Here is a 19,829-nt window from a genome sequence, read left to right on the forward strand (position 1 = left end):
TGCAGCTGTGACCTATCAAAACTCAGTCATGTATAAGGCATAATTCACAAAAAGCTTACAATCTGGGTGTGGAAAAATTATTTTAAATACATATACACATATGGGTGGAATTTACCATAGTAATCACTGTAACAATAGCAAACCTTTTAATATGTTAAAAGAAGGTAACTAATGCTTCTTACCTTTATCTAATTTATTGTATATGTGCTTTGGCAATTCTGGTGAAGATTCTACATTTGGAGGATAGACATATAATGCTCTACTATGGGGTGCATGGACATCCCTCAGATCCACAGCTTCTTTACAAACATTAAGAATATTTCTTCTGAAGTCTTGTACTTCTGGATCTTTAACCATATCAAATTCACAAACAGGCATACCAATAGCAAAACCTTAAAAAATACAAAATAATATTCTCAATAACCAAACCAATGTCATGGTATGAAAAGATTTTATATATCTTGGTAACTGCTTATTTTTGGTGATGAAGGTTATATGGCACAGAAGATTCTCCTTTCCCCCTTGAAAGAATTAGAGATATCTGACCAATTAAAAAGAGGATCCTGAAAGGGCTAAGGACTCTCTTTAAAACTGCTTGAAGTTACATTTGGCAAAATGCAGCCAATAATATTAATAACCATTGCAAATAATCAAAGAATTTTATTTTATTAACTTCACTCCAACCAAACTTTGCAAGTGTAAACTTGACACTTTCTCCCAATCCTTCAATTAATTTCTATTAAGGAAAACCTTACTGAGGATAGCAAGAGTTTTAAAAATGTCAGTTTAGTGAGCTAGCGGTCAAAACTATTTAAAATCTGCTCTGGCTTTGTTTGGAGAGTCATCTTTAAACTTAATGAGACTGAATTGGAAATATTAAGGTCCTTTAGTACCTTAAAGTAACTCATGTCAATATTATTGTGTGTTTGTCCTTCGTTGCTGAAGAAGACCACACCATCAGAGAAATAATGACATGACTTGCACTTGACTTTGTTTTGAGTGAGGGAGGGCTGTGCAGGTCACCAGCCTCACTTCTCTTCCGGAGCCATCTGAATCCAGTTACCAGATATTCATCAGAATGACTGGAGATGACCCAGGATGAGACACTTGGGGTTACATGACTTGCCCAAGGTCACACAGCTAGTGAGTGTCAAGTGTCTGAGGTGAGATTTGAACTCAGGTCCTCCTGACTCCTGCACTGGTGCTCTACCCACTGTACCACTGAGCTGCCCTTACTCATGTCAATAAGTCATATGCAAAAAACCAGCCTCATTGCTTAATAATTAATCCTCATAATATTAACTTAAAAAAAAAATGAAGAGGCCATAATGAAGATGACAAAATTATCTTACCAATTTCTCGATTGAGAATTTTTTCTTCTCGGTTGCCAACAGGTTCGATGACTTTTAGGAAAGGCTGAAAAAGCCGTAGGTCACAAAGTCGCCGTGTTTCATCAAAAAATTCTTCTCTTTCTGCTTCTTGAGTAACACTTACGAAAATGTAAGAAGTTTCATCCTGAAGGAGCTGGTGAAGAGGGTATTTCCTTGCTTCTTTAAATAGCTCATGTTTAATAGTTACTAATGTAGCCTCACGGAGGCATTCTAAAGTCACTATCATTCCATTAGGTAGTAGACATTCTACTAAGATTCTTGGGGGCATCAAATGGATGCCCCACAATTCACCGGATGATGGTCTTGGAGGCATGGTTCTAATATTTTGGTGGTCTTACATACAAAACTATTTCAAGCATCTAAATATGCTGCTCATCCAGAGGCGAGACCTAAACAAAGGAAAAAACATTTATTAGGAGAGTAGCAGCTACAGAATGGGTAAATATGGATGATAATCCTGGGCAACAGAGTTCTCTAAAGTCCAAGATTGCTGATGTCATTTTGAAAAATATAATTACAAAACAGAGGTGCTAAGGTAAATTTATCATATAACTATTGAGAAAAATGAACAACACAATGAATAAACCACAGGGCTTTAATGAAGCCCAGGGATATTTTAAAATCTTTCTTTAGATCTGCAAAAATAATCAAACAGCTCAAAATATATGCATTAGCCTTTCATTCTAAAAATGCCTCTCCTCTCAGCTCCTCATATGCACATCTATGTCTCCCTATAATTACTTAATAGGGCATTCTCAGTCTTTTTCCATGGATGTCAGTCCTGCAACTACTTTATATAATTAATATCTAAGTAAGCAAAAGAAAAATATTAAAACAAATAAAAGATTCACCTAAAAAAGGATGCATACTTTAAAGGGAAGAGGTTTCTTTATCGTAACATTCTCATGGCTCATTAAAGTTCACCTGAATCTTTCCTTTGCTAACAATGGACTAGGATGGATGTGTGGGTCAATAATATCAATAATGTCAGTGACCTCTACACTTGGAACGTCACTGCCCATATTTTTCTTCTCATCCTGTACAATTCTGGGCCATTTCCTTCCACAAATTTTTTTGTATAGTACATAGGATCTACTTAGTGTGCTAGCTTACTATTTCATGGATACTTCTGTGAAACATTCGGGTTATCCAGCTACTCTTTTTACATGACTGGCCTTTTCCAATTATACACAGCTTTGAGGATAGTTTTATGGCACTTCACGTATACCTATCTTTAGGAATATATGCTATAGCCTAATTCCATCTGCCATATGTCTTTCTACCACCCTTTGGGCCATTTACATTTTGATTCTTCTGAGACTGAGCTGTTCAAAGGCTCAAAGTCTCACAGATTTGCAGATGGAAACTCAGATTCAGTCAACAAACATTTGACCTCAAAAGTCATCTGGTCCACTCCCTATATTATACAGATGAGGAAATGAAAGGCTCAGGAAGCTTAAATGTTTTGCCTTAGTTAGTTGTATGGATAATAAGCAGAGCTTGATTTAAGCCCCATTCCTCCTATCCAAATTATATGCCATCTACTTCACTATGCTGCCTCACGGAAGCATCACCAAGAGAATCTTCAGGCTAACAAGCTAAAAATTGTTTTGGATCTGAGCACCTTTTTACATCATGAAAAGTGTGGGGCCATCTCCCAAATGGAACAGAGCCCACTCTTATCTTCTAATCTTAGATCCAGTTGACTGTCAATCCAAAATGCTTAATGCTTTTGATGGACTAACTCAGTGAGCTTACCTATCCACCCACTCATGTCAACCTGAGTACTATGCATTCCATGCTAGGGTATTTGGGTATTTAATTTTGCCCATGTGGATTGCTAGGCCGTCATCACTGGGAGTGTAATATTTCGGGACTTAATGCAATCAGCATAATGCCAGCTACAAACAGTAAATCTTGATAAGTTTCACATAAAACACATAAGAAATGCGCACACACGAACACCTACACATACATATTCCCCTCCTTTCATTTGGGCACTGTATGTAAAAAGCGTCTTCCATGAAAGTGGTGAGCACTTGTCAATTATCTGTCTTTTTATGCCTCATTTGACAAAGTTTTTTTTTTAGTTTTCTCTATCAGGTAATTTTTTTTTAATGATCCTGACATATTGGCAGAAGGTACCTTGTTGGAAGAGAGCCACTAGTTTGTGTTATATATGGAGTCGAATGATATTTTAGAATCAACAGACTCACAACATGATCTTTTATCATCTGCTTTTAGTCTGTTGTATAATGAAGAAAATGGGACGTGTAGTAGAAAGTCAGTTGTGAAAATCTGCTTATTTTCTCCTCATGCTTTCTTCAAGGATTCCCTCCAGACACATATAAACTATTCTCATTAAATTTTTGTAGATGAGAAATATATGCTTTGGTGGTTGCTGATATCTTCTGGATGCCTTTTTTTGGGGGTAGATACAACTGTAGTGATTTCCTTTTTGGCATCTTCTCTTGCTATCTTTGAAATTAATTCTTGAATTCCTTTAAAATTGTGTCATTTCCAAAACATTTTTTTCTGAATGCATGTATTCAAGTCTAGCCACTCTCTAATTCTGTCTACCAAGTACTATTATTACAACTTATATAAGAGGTAACAAAGTGCTAAAACACTAACATGGTGGTTCCACTGTCCTTAGTGACAACAGATCTTTACAGAAAGGCTGCCAGACAGGTTTCATTTCTTATTTATTTGCTGTCCTACTCATCTCTAATGGCTCTCAGGGAATTCATTTTGGTTTCATACCAAGATTTCTGACAGGTAAAATTTCATCTCTACTCTTTTACGTTGTTTTCTGAGTTGGTGCTGCTCACAATCTTTTGTTAGTGTCTTCCAAAATGTTCTGCAAATTGGCATGCACTCTAAAAAGGTGCTGCTCTTGACTGGTACAACTAGCTGTTTATTAAGGGGATCAAGTGTTAATCAGTTAAGGTTGTTTCTGTGTTTTTAGCCTACTCATTATTGAGACAAAACTCCTTTAGGAAATTATAATAATCAGAATCAATGTCTTGCTTTTATCTACTTTCTAATTTTAAGAGTTAATAGCCTGTTCAAAAAATGTCAGGCCATGTGCACAATGTTCCTATCATTCCTGTTTCTTTGGTTTGTTGTTAATTTTGACCTTTAAGCTAACAAGATAATGATCTGACCATACATAGTTGATTCAGAAATGAGTCCCATGCAATTAGTAACTATTTACTTCTCATCTGTTAAGACAGTACTTTTTTTTGATGCTCACTTCTTGTCATGTCCAGTGCCTCCTCCTAGAAAAAAAAATGACACTAGACTTGAGACCAAAGGCCCCAGAAGGATGAGGGTTCTAGCCAACCATCGCTTTTTGTTCCCGGCCTAACGCCTTGTTACCTCTCCTTGAACTCTGAATGCCGCCCAGCTCAGCTCTGCTTCTTTCCTAGGCCTATCTTCTATCACTGCCTTCTTTTACCATGCTCTCTGGATCCCTGGTCTATAAATTAACTTCACCCTAAATGTCTTTTCAGTCTTTTATTCCCACAAACCTGGTTTTCTTGGGAAGATAACCCTAGTCATCCTCCTTTCTGATGTGCACACACACGCACGTGCATACACACCAATAAAGAGGAACTACTGGTATACACCCGATGCCACTGCCCAACTTTCCCTCTGCTGACATTCTGTAAGCTCTTCTTATGCCGAAGGAACCATTTATTTCTGCTGACAGGTTAAGATACTTGTTGCTGAGCTCTACCAGGCTCCAAGTCACTCTCTCTCCTTTTTCAACTTTAGCAACTGGCTCACAGTCTTCACCCTGAGGCCTGCCCGCATGTATATGCTGATGTTTTCTTGAAGACTCTCTCTCCTCCCACCCCTGCCCAGTTTGTCAATGTTCTCAGCTCTTTACTCTACCTCTGCCACCTGAGATCACACCATCAATCCAAACTGCTTTTTCCATGCACCCAAACTCTGAAATTCTCTTTTCCATTCACATTTTTCTGCATTTCTGCTTCTCCAGGTTCTGATGTGCCTTACAAAACCACAAATATGAATAATTCAGGGACACACAGGAAGAGTTAAAAGAACTAATAGAGTCAAGTGGGCAGATGGAGGCTCTCATCAGTTACTGTAACGGCCTGCTGGCAGATCTTTCACTTCAAGTCTCTCCCGCTCCAGTCCATTCTCCCACTAAGCTGCTGATGTGATCTTCCTAACGTGCAGGTCCAATCATGTCATACTCCCTACCTCAAAACCAAACTGTCATAATTCCCCATTCCACCCAGGATCAAATACAAAATGCCCTTTTTTGCTTTTATAGCCCTTTAGAACCTGATCGACTTCCTACCATTTCTGGGTTCTTACACTTTATTTCATTCTGTGTATTCTATGATCCAGCAATGCTGTTGTTCTTTGCATTCCCTTTCCTATTTCTGACTTTTCACCATGTGCTCCCCATGCCTGGAATTTTCTTTCTCTTCCCCTCTGCCTTCCAGTGTGAGGCTGCCTCTCTCCCCCTGCTACCCTCTGGGATTACTGCCCACTCACACTGTATATACCTGTATGCACATAGTGACTGAATATACACAATGAGCACAACAATGTCAATGGAAAGAACAAAATGAGAGTGAAGATAGGGTAATTTTAAGAATCAAGTTTGGCCCTGGAGAAGAGTTGAAAAAATACATTTCTCTCCCTTCAGTGCAGAGATAGGGGACTATGGGTGTGCAATATTGCATATATCATCAGACTTGGTCAATTTGTTAGTTGATTTTGCTGAATTATTTCTTTGTTGCAAGGAAAAGCTTGCTGATTGGGTGGGAGGGATACACAGTCAGTTCTACTATAATGTGAAAAATGCATTCTGAAAAATCACTGCACTACACAAAATTGCAAAATAAAATCCACAGAGCTAATGGGGAAAGTGTGGCTAGATCTAGGAACAAAATCTTCATCAGTGACCCATTAAAAAAAAAGATAGGAACCTAATAAAAATGGTAGCATAATTTTATACATGTTAAGTGGTTAAAAAATACATAAATCCTAAAAAAAACAGTGCTAGTATTAGCAGCTTCAGGCTGTTACTCAGCCTGTGCCCAGTTCCTATAAGGCCTGGGCTGGCAAAGTTGAGTAGATTTTGGTGGGAAAGCACAGCCTTGATGGGAAACAACCTTGAGTCAGGGGACCTCAGCCAAGGTTGAAGGTAGTAAAGGGGGAGGAATGGATCAGCCTTCCTCAGACCACAGCTCCAAATACACCAGAAAATATACATAAAAGTGCCCCTTTATCTTGAAAAAGAACTCAAGTTTACATGTAGAAATGTGAGTGGATGAGGTCGCAGCTTGAGAACTGTGAAGTAGTGTTACCCAACCTAGCAGGCCAGCACAGATGATGACCTGAGGAAGATGTTTGAGGTGCTCAGTTCAGCTGGGGCACAGTTTTCTGTTTCTTGCTCATGAAGCTGTGCAGTTTTAAGTGTGATGTTACACTAAAATTGGTCCCTAATATATCATATTGCTTTGGAACAAATTCAACGTGAAGTTAAAACAAAAAGTAACTATAAAAAAAGAAAAGAAGAAGGTTTCTTCAGGACAAGAAGTGGTTTGTTTTGTTTTGTTTTTTTTTTGCTTTTATCCCTAGGACCTAGCACAATACCTGGAACACAGTAGGTACTTCATAAATGACCACCTGTTTGAATCCTAAGAGGTCTGACCATGTCAATCCCTGCTTAAAACCCCTACGGGCTCTGTACTGCCTCTAGGATACAATGAAAACTCCTCCGTCGACCATTAAGGGCCTTCCACTATGTGGTTTCAATCCACCTTTGTGAACAGATTTAATACTCTTCATATACTCTATGTTCTAGACAACGTGGACACAAATTTCTTCCTTCTTCTTACTGCCTCTCAGCATCTTTTTCTGTCTTTAAGGTTCAGTTGAGGGGTTGCCTCTTCCATGCAGCTCTCCTGGACAGCCCATTGGTCAGTGATCTCTTCTTTCTAAAATTACTTTGTATTTACTTATTTGCCAATATGTTGTAACAATCAATCAACTTTCTTTACAACAACAAAGTCCTTATGGGTCATCTGCTTTGTGCCAGGCACTGTGTAAGTGTTGGGACACGAAGACAAAAGTCAAACAGTGGCTGCCCTCAAGGAGCTCACCGTCTACAAAGATGAAATGTACGCGTAGAACGACTGACCAAACAGACACAGGATGAATACCAGCTAGTCTGAGAAGGGAAGGCATGAGCAGCTGAGTCTTGAAGGAATCCAGGAATCTTGAAAGGAGAAAATGAGGAGGGAGAGCATCCTAGGAATGGGGGACAGTCCATGCTTGTCTGTTGTTCTACACAAAGGCACAGAAGTGGGACAGGAGTGTCAAATGGGCAGAGCAGCAAGTAGACCAATATTGCCAGTCCATAATGTGTGTGGCAGAAGAATAACACATAAGAAGTATGGAAAGGAAGGAAAGCGTCAAGATAGAGAAACTTTAGATGCCAAACAGAGAAATATATAATTGATCTCAGGGAGTCACCATATCTCTCCCTCAACTTAATGCAAGATTTTTGAGGGTAGAAATAGGTGATATTTGACCTTTGCACATAGTAGGTGACTGATAAATGTTTGTTAAATTTGGCCCATTATTCCCCCTTACAAGTATGTATGCTCCTTGTGGGCATAGGTTAGTGCCTAGCACCCAGTGGGTGAATGTATTAAATAGGTGTTTGTTCAATTTAGTCAAACTAGGAATCAATATAGGGTAGATTACCAGCAAGTGTTAAAGTTTCAGCTAAGGGTAAATTACATAATAGGAATGGCCACAGGGAAGTGAATTAAAGGGAATTATCGGGAACTGTATCAAAGACATAACATGAAATAAAGTAACTCCTACCAAACTGTAGTACCTAGGTAAAGAAATGTCTCTATCTATATATGTATGTATGTACATACATATATATAACATATATATGCACACACATCTGTATGTATATGTATATATGATGGCATTTCTGTACTTCAATAAAGCCTTAGGGAGAACCATCTGCTAGGGTCAACAAACCTCTTTGTGGGTGGTACAGTGAAAAATTGGAAGGTCTGGAGTCAGAAGCCCAGCTCTGCCCCTCCTTTACACCTTGTGTGAGCTTGGACAGATCTCTTTCATTCTCTTGGCCTTAGTCTTCTCAGTGTAAAATGAGAAGGCTGGCCAATGCCCTCATGTCCCTCTCAGCTCTAGATCTCTGAGGCTATCCTAGGACAAATAACCCTCTGCTGATTTTCCTAGTGCTATATGGAAATTCCAAGCTGCTACAAACTTCATGTAGCACTTCTGTCCTCTGAACTCCTATCCTGCACTTGGATTTCTGGTGGCCTCTTTCAAGGTTACAGTATTGGGGAAAAGTCCAGAGTTGCAATGTAGAAACCTTTCCCCAGAATTAATTTTGATGTAAGAGCATTTCAAATCTAAAGTATAAAAAGAAATATTTAAGCTTAAATGATATTGGTTTTTCTTCATGCTTATAGAAGAAGTTACCAAAGTCATGGGACTTGAAAAATGAAGCCATTTTTATTCCTATCTCTCTAGAAACAAAATTTAAATTGGTGGGGAAAAAAGTGTTAGCTCATTAAAGCTGGCGCAGAAAGAAGTGATCACTAAGCTCACTTTAAGGAAAGGCATAAAAATGGACAGGAAAAGAGCCAAAAGACTAATTTTAAGCTGGAGAAGTTGTCTATTTTTAAAAAGTTCAAATAAAATCAAAACCAAAACCACAAGCCACACCAAAACAACAGCTGTGTTTATGTTTTCGCTTATTGAATTTGAATACCACTTGTAATGCAATGGTAGGGGTAACCATTGTATATAATAAGTAAGGAGAAGGGCATTCAAGTGTTTGCTGCAAAGTGTGTGCCAGGGGGAAAAATAATCTAGTAGAAAATGCTCTGATTTAGTAGAGGAAGCTCTGGTAGCAGGGGCAAAAGTTTAGCAGAAAGAGCCCTGGTTTCAGAGGGATCCCTGGTTTAGCAAGAGCCTGGGTTTAGTCGAGACCCTATGGGCAGTCTGCCCATGCCTCCCAGGGAAGTAGTTAAGAGGAAGTACTCTTAAAGCCTCAAAATGCTACAGGAATGGGAGCTATCATTAGTAGTCAGCTTTTTCACATGTAAAATACCAATAATCAACCATACACATCCCTTCTGCTTACAGGGACAAAAGTGATACACTGGGACAGTGGGAATGGCGCTGGCTTTGTTTCTGCTCAGATCTTTACCTATTAAGGGACCATGGGCAAGTTCATTTTATCTAGAACTTATCTATAAAGTGGAGATAATGCTACCTAAACTATAGAGAGCTTATGAAAATAAAATAAAAATGAAATAATATCTTTAAAATTCTTTGTAATTATAAAGTGCTTTATCAATATGTTATTTATCATATAACACCTTGAAAATCTTAGATGAAAGATATCATTTAATGTTATAATTTTGACATTCTATAGTTATGATTGAAAAAAGGCAGCTTTGGGTGCATTTCTTTTTTCAGTGTAGGCACCCTTCTGAATTACACACCACCCCAGATCTCGGGTACCAACTGTGGCCCACTCACATTTGTGACTAGGTTGGACTCTTTAACAGACTGGACACTAACCCTGCTTGGGTCACTCCTCCATGGTTGGCCCTGCATAGGGCTCGGTTACAAATGGAAATAGAGAAACAAGGGGCTCCATGTGGCATGCCTCTCCAGGGAATCAGTCCTGAAAGTGGGAGTGCTAATCCTCCTGGGTAGACCCTGGGACTGTGGATGTTCCTGTAGTTCCCAAAGCTCTTTGACTTCCAGGATAATGATATGGTCCAGGCTGACTCTTTGCCACTTGGCTAGGTGGAATCCCTTGCTGATCCTCTCCTCCTCGCTGATGGCATGAAACTGCCAATCCTGAATTTTGCATGAGATTATTTTCTTATTCTTCCCTTTAGATTTCTATAGAGATGAAAATCTAGCAGAAGGAAAAACATACCAATTTGCCTTTAAAAAAATGTACAATAGACATCAATAAATTCAGCTATAGTAACTTTTCAATATCATTGTGCCCAACTCCAAAATTAGAAGGTTATCTGAAATTGAACTTTAAAGCCTGAGAATATAATGGGCAACAAATGATATCAAATGAAAAAGAACCCCAGATCTCTATGTAGAGAAACAGGGTTTTAAAAAGATATCAAGAAATGATAAAGGGTCACAATTTTAGAAACCATCAATCTAACTGAGAATATTCCCCTCCCTACAAATTGGAAGGCTTATCTGAACCTAGTAGGTAGATATATTTATAAAATATAAAACAAAAGAAGAAAACCAGTACCAAAGTCAAGGAGTTATGTATTGGTGACTTGGACTCAATGTCTCCGTGATTACAAATAGAATAAAACCTCATACTTTTGCGCATATCACCAGACTTTCTGGATAAATGAATGTTGTGTCCTTTACAAAGGAAAAGTTAGCAAGGTAATTTTTTTTGCATTATGGTTTGAAAAGGATCCATATTACATTTCTGCTTTTCTGTATTTGGCTGTGAGGTTTTTATGTCCTAATATATGGTTGGTTTTGGTGAAGGTGCTGTGGATTCCTGAGAGAAAGGTATGTTCTATTTGGTTATCTCCACAGGTCTCTCATTTATAACCTTCCTTCCCTCCCTCCTTCTCAGTTCACCATAAAGCCCATAGATTGGGCCACAATAGATCCCTGCCCAAGCTTCACATAATGGCTGTTTTTTGGGCCCTCCAGCCTTAGAGTGCATATCAGTGCTAATGTTTCTCTTTGGAACAGCAGCCCTGAGGGTCTTTCCCTCCCAACTTGATTTTTTTAAAATAATTAAAGGGGTCATTTCCTGACTACTTCTTAAAGAGAGGTCCATTCACTAAATGGGCCTCACCTCACTCTAAGTGAGTAATTAAAAAGACCTTAGACCAGCCTCCCATTGCATCCTGGGCCATCTCCAGTCATCCTGATGAATCTCTGGTCACTGGATTCAGATGGCTCTGGAGGAGAAGTGAGGCTGGTGACCTGCACAGCCCTCCCTCAGTCAAAACAAAGTCATGTGCAAGTCATGTCATCATTTCTCTGATGCCATGGTCTTTCTCGGTAACAAAGGACGAACACCACCGCAACGACAATTGGAATATAAATACGAATAAAACACACTGCATGCTAACCCGCCTTAAAACAGAACACCCACAATTTAGACTTTTCTTGCCTCAGAATCCATGTAAATCATTGTCTACATGGACTCTACTGTGGCGGTCATGCGCCTCTCCAGTCACTGAGGTCCACAGGACTGTGCCTCCGCCACAAGCAGGCCTACACAGTTTCGTGTGAAAGGATGACTCTTCTTTGTGGCTTCCTGCTTCCTCTCTCACTGTCAGCGGTTATTTTTAATCTGTCTTCCTTGCACCTAACAGACCTTTGTCCCTGTTCGAATTTCTGTAGGTTTAGAAACCAGACATCCAAGATTGTTAGAGAAGTGTGTAAAATACAGGTTCTGAGTAAAAAGGCCCTCTATTTTGGACACTCCAAGGCCTTCTGTATTTATCTTTCTGATTCTCAACCATGTTCCTGACAGGCAAAGCTCCTGGGTAGCTGAGCTCTAAACAAGTGAATGAAAGCACAAAAAACAGCTATCAAGCACTCACTAGATACTCAGCACTACGTGGAGCAGATCAATGCAACGACAAACACCTGCATGCTAACAAGAGAGAACATCTGGCAGAGGGAAGTCAGACAGGTCTCCTGGAGGAACAGTGCAATGAGACGACATGTCCTTGCCAGGAATGGTACCACTGATCTGATCGCTCTCATTAGAACTACAGGAAGAAAGGATGTACCGGGCAAGGTACAGACATAGCTGGAAAGGACCATGGTAGCCTGAGAATGAGCAAGATAAGGGGAAATGCTCATTAATCAGAGCCCAGGGTTACAGTTCTGGAGACTTCACAGAACCAAAGCACTTTGTATTTGAAAGGGGCCTTAAAGGCCTAACTTATATTCAAACAAGAGTCCCTTCTGTGGCATGCTCAGAAGTTGATCCTCTGGCCTTTGTTTGAAGGCCTCTATCAATAAGGAAGCTACTACTTCTTCAGGGAAACCAATCTACTTTTGAATAGCTCTAACAGGTAGTTTTTCCAGACATCAAGCCTAAATCTGCCTCTCTGCACCTTCCCCCCACTACTCTGTTATACTACTCTTTGGGGACTAGCAGAATAGCCCTAATTTTTCTTCCACAGGACAATTCCTCAAATTCTTGAACACAGTTAAACCTTCTCCAAGCCAGGCTTTCTCTTCTCTGAACTACAGACCTCCACTTCCTTTAACAGATCCTTATACCATCCTATTACCATCCTAGGGGCCTTGCTCTGGGGCACACTCTTCAACTTAGGTGTTCAGAATGGAGGTAGCAGAACCAGAAATGGTAGAGCTAGAAGGCACCTTAATAATCTATAACACCCTCCCCAAAGGATGGATGAAAAAACTGAGGTGCAGAGAAAGTAACTTGCCTGGGGTATACAACTAGTTAATAGTTAGTAGCTGATCAGAACTAGTTCCTAGATATCTTCAACACATTCCTATCTTGTCATGCTCCCATTTTAGGGAATTAGGTGCTATCCTAACAGTTCCTCTTACTGAAAAGGATGAAGGTATAAAAATCAGTACTCTTTAAAAGTATATTTTGAAAGGAAGTATGTGAATATATGGGCATGTATACTTACATATTGAGAAAACAGTTAAGAGAGAGGCAGATAAACTTTTTCATTAAGGGAACATAATAATCATTCATCCAATTAGTATTTGAGTACCTAATATGTACAAGATAATGTGCTGCATCACTTTGGGGATAAAACTCTGAATTATATATGGTCCCCTGTCCTTAAGGTGCTTATAACGCGCTAGGGGAGGTAAGCAGGAGTTACACAACAATCGTATTAAAAGGCACCATATAATGTGTTTCAGTGTCAGAAGAGAAGCACAGCTTTGCTAGGTGACCAAGGATGATGCCACAGTGACATTTTGCCTTGAAGGATGGATTAGGATCTCAATAGTCTGAGGCAAGGATGGGGCGACTCTAGAAAAAGGAAAGATATAAGGCAATGAAAGAAATAAACAAGTCTTTAGGAAATAGTAGCCCAGTTTGGTCAGAGCATGTGACGGGAATAGTGGGAGGTCCTTTTTTTTAAAAGTTAAGTTTTACTGATACCTTTTGTTTTAATGCCACACACATTTCTGGATATGCTCTACTCCATACCCCTGGACCCCTCCTTTGTAAGAGATTGTTACGTAAAAACAACCTATACGATGTCCTGGCCTGATAATGGAACAGTCCCAGCCTCTATCCTGAGAGAAGGGAAACATTTTTCGTTGTGTGTGTGAGGGAGAAAACTGGAGGAGCATAATGAGGCCAGATTGTGATGGTCCTAGACACCAGGTTGAGGGGATTAGACTTTATCTGACAGACAATGACAAACTACTGAAAGGTCTGGGGCAAGGAAGTAAAACTGAGAGCTCTGCTCTCAGAATATTAATCTGTGTTCAGAGAAGACAGTAAATAAGTGCTTTTACCAGCAGCTAAGCTATTGGGTGGTATAGGCATAAATTAGATTATGATGGTGATGGTAATGAAAAGAAAGGGACTGATTGTCTCTTACAATGCTCTTGAAGACTCAAACCAAAAACTTGCTGACTGACTAGATGTTGGGGGTAAAGGGGAAAGAAGTTAAAGACAATTCCCATATATGTGTGTGTGTGTGTGTGTGTGTGTGTGTGTGTGTGTGTGTGTGTGTGTGTGTGTATTCTACTTCTCTTGTAAGGAGGAACTAATAAGTGGACTTGACCAAATTTTTGGTGCCTAGTGAGAGCCCCTGAAAATCTATTTTTTTCTTTATCCATATAATGGAATCACTAAGTAATTGACTAGAATTCAAAGAGACAGCTGTAATATGCACTAGTTCTGGAAGGATGCACATTATCCACTACATTTAAACTGGTATCCTTCACTGATCTTTGCATGTTAATCATGAAAATGCACACTTAAATCACATATTTGATGAAAAGATTATTTTACCCACACAGTACTCCATTAAGGCACAAAGTATAGTTGTTATGGCAAGAGTATAGAAAATTCAAATTTCATTGATATGTTTCGCAATTTTTAAAATACACCTTCAAATTACAAAATGAATTTTGACAAAGAGTAAAATGATTTTTGGAATTTTCAATAATGATTACAGAGTCTTGTATATATGATGTACCATGTGAAAACAATGTGTCAGAGATACTAGAACTAACATAAAGAAATGCTTAAGTCCTAACTAATGAATATCAGAACTACTGAAAAAAGATTCTTTCACTTCAATCCTATTCTTCTCACATCATCTATTAATAACCGGAAAAATTCTTTGTGAAGAGAAAGAAGAAATGGTGCGGAGAGCAGAGTACAAAGAAGGGTCATGAATGAAATACTGCAAATAATTTAAAATTTAAAAGAGCTAAAAATTGACTGTAAGCATATTACTAACATTAATCCTCACTATTTTTCTCAAGTATCCAAAAAAAAAAGAAGAGTTGTGTTTAGACCCTGTCAGTGGTTTTCCCAATCTTTCTTAGGTCAAAAGAATTTAAAAATTAAACATGTCTGATGAGGAATATTTATACGATAGCCAAAAAGGAGGTTTTATCACAAATGTATTGAGCGATAGGCTACTAGGAAGTGAAAGTGACTTCATAACACAGGAAGGCAATTGGGTATCTTCTGGCATTACATATTTAATAGGATACAAATAATTTCATCTTAAGAGTAAGGACTGTTAAAATAAATATTTCTTTTTTCCACAAAACTGAAGGCAAAAAAGTATAATTTCAAGAGGGCACAGGCACACAGAAGAAATTGGTTACACATGAGGCAACTCTAGAAACTTCAGTAACTCAGTTCGTTATGATATTATTTTATTATATGATTACTGCTTTATTCGTTACTAATCACATTTAATGTTTCCTAGCTTAAGACCTTCAGGACACCCTGTATTGTATTATAATTTGGCTATATTATATTACAATTTGATTACTAAAGGAAGAATTTAATACTGTCTCCTACGCAAAGATACTATTGCCCCATCATCAAGTGCACTTTGTCTTGCTTTTCTAATACTGGTAATGAAATAATTTCAATTCAGTACAAAATTTACTAAGCATCTAATGTGTAGAAAACCCTTGTTTAAGCTCTGGTTATTTAAAAACAAACAAAAAACTCAGAGCCCCTGCCCTAAAGTAATTTTTTATTTAATACAGGAAATGATATACGGACAGAAATAATCACATTAGCATATGTGTATATAAAAGGTCAAATAGTAGTATGTGTGATTTGAAGAGGAAAGGATAACTCCTATTTAGGGAAAATCAGAAGAAGTTTCCATGGGGAAAGTGTCACCTCCTTCTTATACTCCACATTCCAGACAATCCAATTTCTGCCATCCTCCTGCCTTGATTCATTTGTGCACTCTGTCTTCCAGTTAGAATGGGTTTCCTAAGCCACTTTCCACCCAGTATTTCCAAGTAGGCCTTGAAGGGAAGCTTTCAGCAGATGAGAATATAGACTGTAAAAGAGTAACTTAGAAATCGTTAGACCAAGTCTGTGAAGGACCCTGAGTGCCATTCTAAAGGGCTTGTACTTAATTCTGATACTTTCTGAACAGATGAATGATTATTTATCATGAACTATGAATTAGTCTACTTTTGTATGCATATGAAGAACATGTTTCAAGAGGGGAAAACCTCAACACAGGAAAGCTAGTTAAGAAAGGCCTTTTAATAGTTCAAAAAAGAGATAAGGGTGTAAATAAGATGTGTAGCAGCAGGGACAGAAAAGAGGGGCCCAATGTAGGAGATAATGCAGAAGTACAATGAATAGAAATTGATACTTGATTGGCTATAGGAAGAGTGAAAGAAAGATGACTTGCAAGTTTCTAGCATGGGACTAGGGTTTGAGGGGGTGGCAAATTTTAGAGGGGAGATTACTTCAGGATTGTACTTGAAGTTAAGCAGTTGGCAGGATACTTAGTTGGGGGCATGGAGAGAGAGAGAGGGAGGGAGGGAAGGAGAGAGAGACAGAGAAAAAGAGAGAGAGACAGAGAGAGAGAGAGAGAGAGAGAGAGAGAGATATATAGAGAGAGAAACGTAGACAGAGAGAAGAGAAAAGGAAAGAACAGGAGAGGAAAAGCAGGGAGGGGGGAGAGGAGAGGGAGAGAGAGAGAAAGAAATGGGGATGGGGGAGAGGAAGAGGAGCTGGAGAGAAGAGAGAGCTCACTAAACAAAAGAGAAAACTGAAGCCAAAAGAGATGATGAATCTCTGGAGTGAACTGAGTCAAAGGCAGAACCTGGGATGACAACTAAAACTTAGGAGGTAAGAAGAACTAGTGAAGGAGAATTTATAGGATCAGAAAAATAGGAGGAGAACCAAGAAGGGGCAAAGTCATAGAGATAAGGGAAGAGAAGAATATTAAGGAAGAAGAATTAAGTCTATGGTATTAAATACTTTATTTTTAATAGCAAATTCACATACTCTCTTTTAGAAGTTCTCCTTGGAATTCAGTGAAAAGACTATTGTGAAGGGTATCAACTTGGATGTCTCTAATGAAGTATCACAAGGCAGTGTAGCCAGTTCAACATTTTACAGAATTTATGGTGAAAGTGTAGGTGGTACACTGATTAAATTTGCCATCAACACAAAGTTGGCAGGCATAGCTAACATATTGCACACACACAGATGGCCAGGTGAGGCATTTAGTAGATGCTGACCATGTTCCAGGCGCCTTCTGAGCACTGGAGACGCAAATAAAAGCAGCCCAGACAGTTACTGACCTTCAAGGAGCCTGCATTCTAATAGGGAAAGACAACAGAAAAGGAGGATGTGAATTGTGGGGGCATGGACTGGTGGAGGGCCCTGGCAGGGAGCAAAAGCTCACCTGTCATCCACCAGAGAGGAGGAACCCAGAGGCAGAGACCAAATTCCCCAGGAGGAGGAAAGGACTGTTCAAATAGAGAAGGCATGGCACACAATAAGTCAGGGAATGGTCCCAATCAATTAAACAATACACACATTTATTAAATGCCTATTATGGACAAGGACTGTTCTAAGCTCTAGGGATACAAAGACACCACCGAAACACTTCCTATTCTTAAGGAGCTGGCTTTTCATTCAGAGGATGCAATAGCAATGCAAATAAGAGCTAAGTATAAGGAAAACAAGAAGATGCTGCTGGGGCAGCCAGACTTTGTGAGCAGACAGGAATGGCTGAAAGCAACAAAATCAAATTTTATAAGGAAAACTAAAACCCTGTACTGGGTTTAAAAAAAATTAAACAAGCACACAAAGTGAGAAAACTAGAGTTACCAAGTCCAACCTGGGCAACAGAATACCTTTTCCAACATTCTTATGGATGACATGTGGCCATCTCCAGTGCTTCTTAAACTGTGGGTTGTGGCCCCATGTCTCGAAAAAAATTTGGCAACAATAAAAAGTTTCTGAACGTGCAACGACAAAAAATTAATTAAAAATCAGACACATAGTGAATCCATGGTGTTTCTGGCAGTACTTGCCCGTGTTGCATCCAGAAAATTCACTGCAGTCTTGGTTCTGAACACACAGCATGCGCACTTTGCACTGTGCATGCTGTCACACCACACAATGCAAACAAATGCTGCTGAAATGCGAAAAGTAGTTGTGAGTGGAAAAAGTTTAAGAAGCCCTAATCTAGCCTTTACTTGAAGATTTCTAGTAATGAGGATCTTCCTAGCACCCAAGGCAGCCCATTTCACAGCTCTAATTATATTTGAAAGTTTTTCCTACCTCTGAAGTTCATTTGTTGCTCCTGGTTCTGCCCCGTAGGGCTAAGCAGACTTTGCTAGCCCTTCAAAGACTTAAAAGACAGGTGTCATTCCTGCCTGTTTCCGTTCCTCCCCTCCCCATCCCCCAAGAGTTCTCTTCTACAGGTGAAGCATTGCTCAGTGGACAGAGCACTGGACCTGTAGTCAGGAGGCTCTGATACTTCCTAGCTGTTGATCTTGCACAAGCCATTTAACCTCCGTCTAAGTTTCCTCAAGTGAGATAATGTTTGTAACACACTTTTCAAACCTTAAAGCATTATATAAATGCTAGTTTTCTTCCAAATCCATCGCCATACGGCATGAACTCAAGCTTCTCCATTATCCTGGTTATCCTAGAGTGGTGGTAGCCTATCAATGTCCTTCATAAAATGTAGTTTGCAGAGCTGTATCCTGTACAACACGCTTCTCTTAATGTAGCATAATGTCCCATTTGATTGTACGACTGCTACATAATAACAACAGCTAATATTTACATTGAACTTAAGATTTGTAAAATGCTTTACATGTTATCTCATTTGATCCTCTGTGGGAGCTGTAATTATCTATTAATTTTATAGATGAAGAAACTGGCTGAAAGAGATTAAGGCTAGCTCAGGGGTCACATAGCTGTTAAGTATATGAGACAGGATTTGAACTCCAAGTTCAGCACTCTACCTACGATACCACAGCATTATCTCCTTCTGGGCTTTAGGCCCTCTCAATCCCGCATTTTCTTCACACCAATTGCTCTTTAGACATGCCTCCCTAACCTCATTCTTATAGAGTTGATCTTTTTAGCCCAAGTGCAATTTATATTCATTCAAATTCATCTTGATTTAACTCACCAAAAGACCTGTAAAGGTCTTTTAGGATCCTGATTATCATTCAATGTACTGGCTAGCCCATCTCATTTTGTGGCATCTGCAAAGGTCCCACCTGAAGACACAGGCTTCTCTTTGCTAAAGTAACAGCCCTAGATGTGCATGAATGAGATCACTCCACCATATCTTCTCCAGCACATAGCCCTATTAACTCTATTCTTTCACTGCCTACTGGCTGCTTTCCTGCAGCCTGACAACGTGCCTGTGTCTTCCCTATCATCAAATAAATCTCAGCTGATTCATCTATCCCCAATAACTGCTGTCCTTTTTTCTCTCTTTTGTAGCTAAACTTCCTGAGAAGGCCATCTGTCTATAATCAATGCTTCCATTTCTTTCTTCTCACTCGCATCTTAACTGTATGCAGTCTGGCTTCTGACCTTATTATTCAACCCCAACCGTTCTCTCCCTAAAGTTACCAGTGCCCTCTTTACTCAGCCCTCCTCATCCTCTCGCTCTCTGAAGTCCTTAGCACTGCTAAGCTCCCTCTTCTCTTCAATACTTTCTTCTCTCTAGTTTCCAGGAAACTCCTCTATCCTACCTGTTCTCCTGTTTGCTCCTTCGGTCTCCTTTGTTGGATATTCCTCCAGTTCATGCCTGCTAGCCATGGATGTCTACAAAAGCTCTGTCCTAGGCCCACTTTTCTTTTCTCTCTATGATGATTTCATCATTTCTC

At 39.3% G+C, this 19,829-nt stretch overlaps 1 protein-coding gene across 4 annotated transcripts in view; it reads right to left on the bottom strand.

Moving 5' to 3' along the window:
• PIK3CA (phosphatidylinositol-4,5-bisphosphate 3-kinase catalytic subunit alpha) overlaps positions 1 to 19,829 on the bottom strand; it is a 90,729-nt gene that overhangs the window by 37,127 nt on the left and 33,773 nt on the right. The window contains exons 1-4 of one of the 4 annotated variants that reach the window (XM_072618431.1): positions 12,056 to 16,554; positions 10,020 to 10,365; positions 1,353 to 1,780; positions 183 to 392 (exon numbers count right to left, since the gene is read on the bottom strand). In XM_072618431.1, coding sequence (XP_072474532.1) covers positions 183 to 392; positions 1,353 to 1,704 — 562 coding nt within the window. In that variant the 5' untranslated portion in view covers positions 1,705 to 1,780; positions 10,020 to 10,365; positions 12,056 to 16,554. Of the gene's footprint in view, positions 1 to 182; positions 393 to 1,352; positions 1,781 to 10,019; positions 16,555 to 19,829 lie in introns of those variants that run through there. The other 3 variants (XM_072618430.1, XM_072618429.1, XM_072618428.1) reach the window with 3 other exon arrangements.

This window comes from Notamacropus eugenii, chromosome 6 (genome assembly GCF_028372415.1).
Source record: "Notamacropus eugenii isolate mMacEug1 chromosome 6, mMacEug1.pri_v2, whole genome shotgun sequence".
NCBI classification, from domain to species: Eukaryota; Metazoa; Chordata; class Mammalia; order Diprotodontia; family Macropodidae; genus Notamacropus; species Notamacropus eugenii.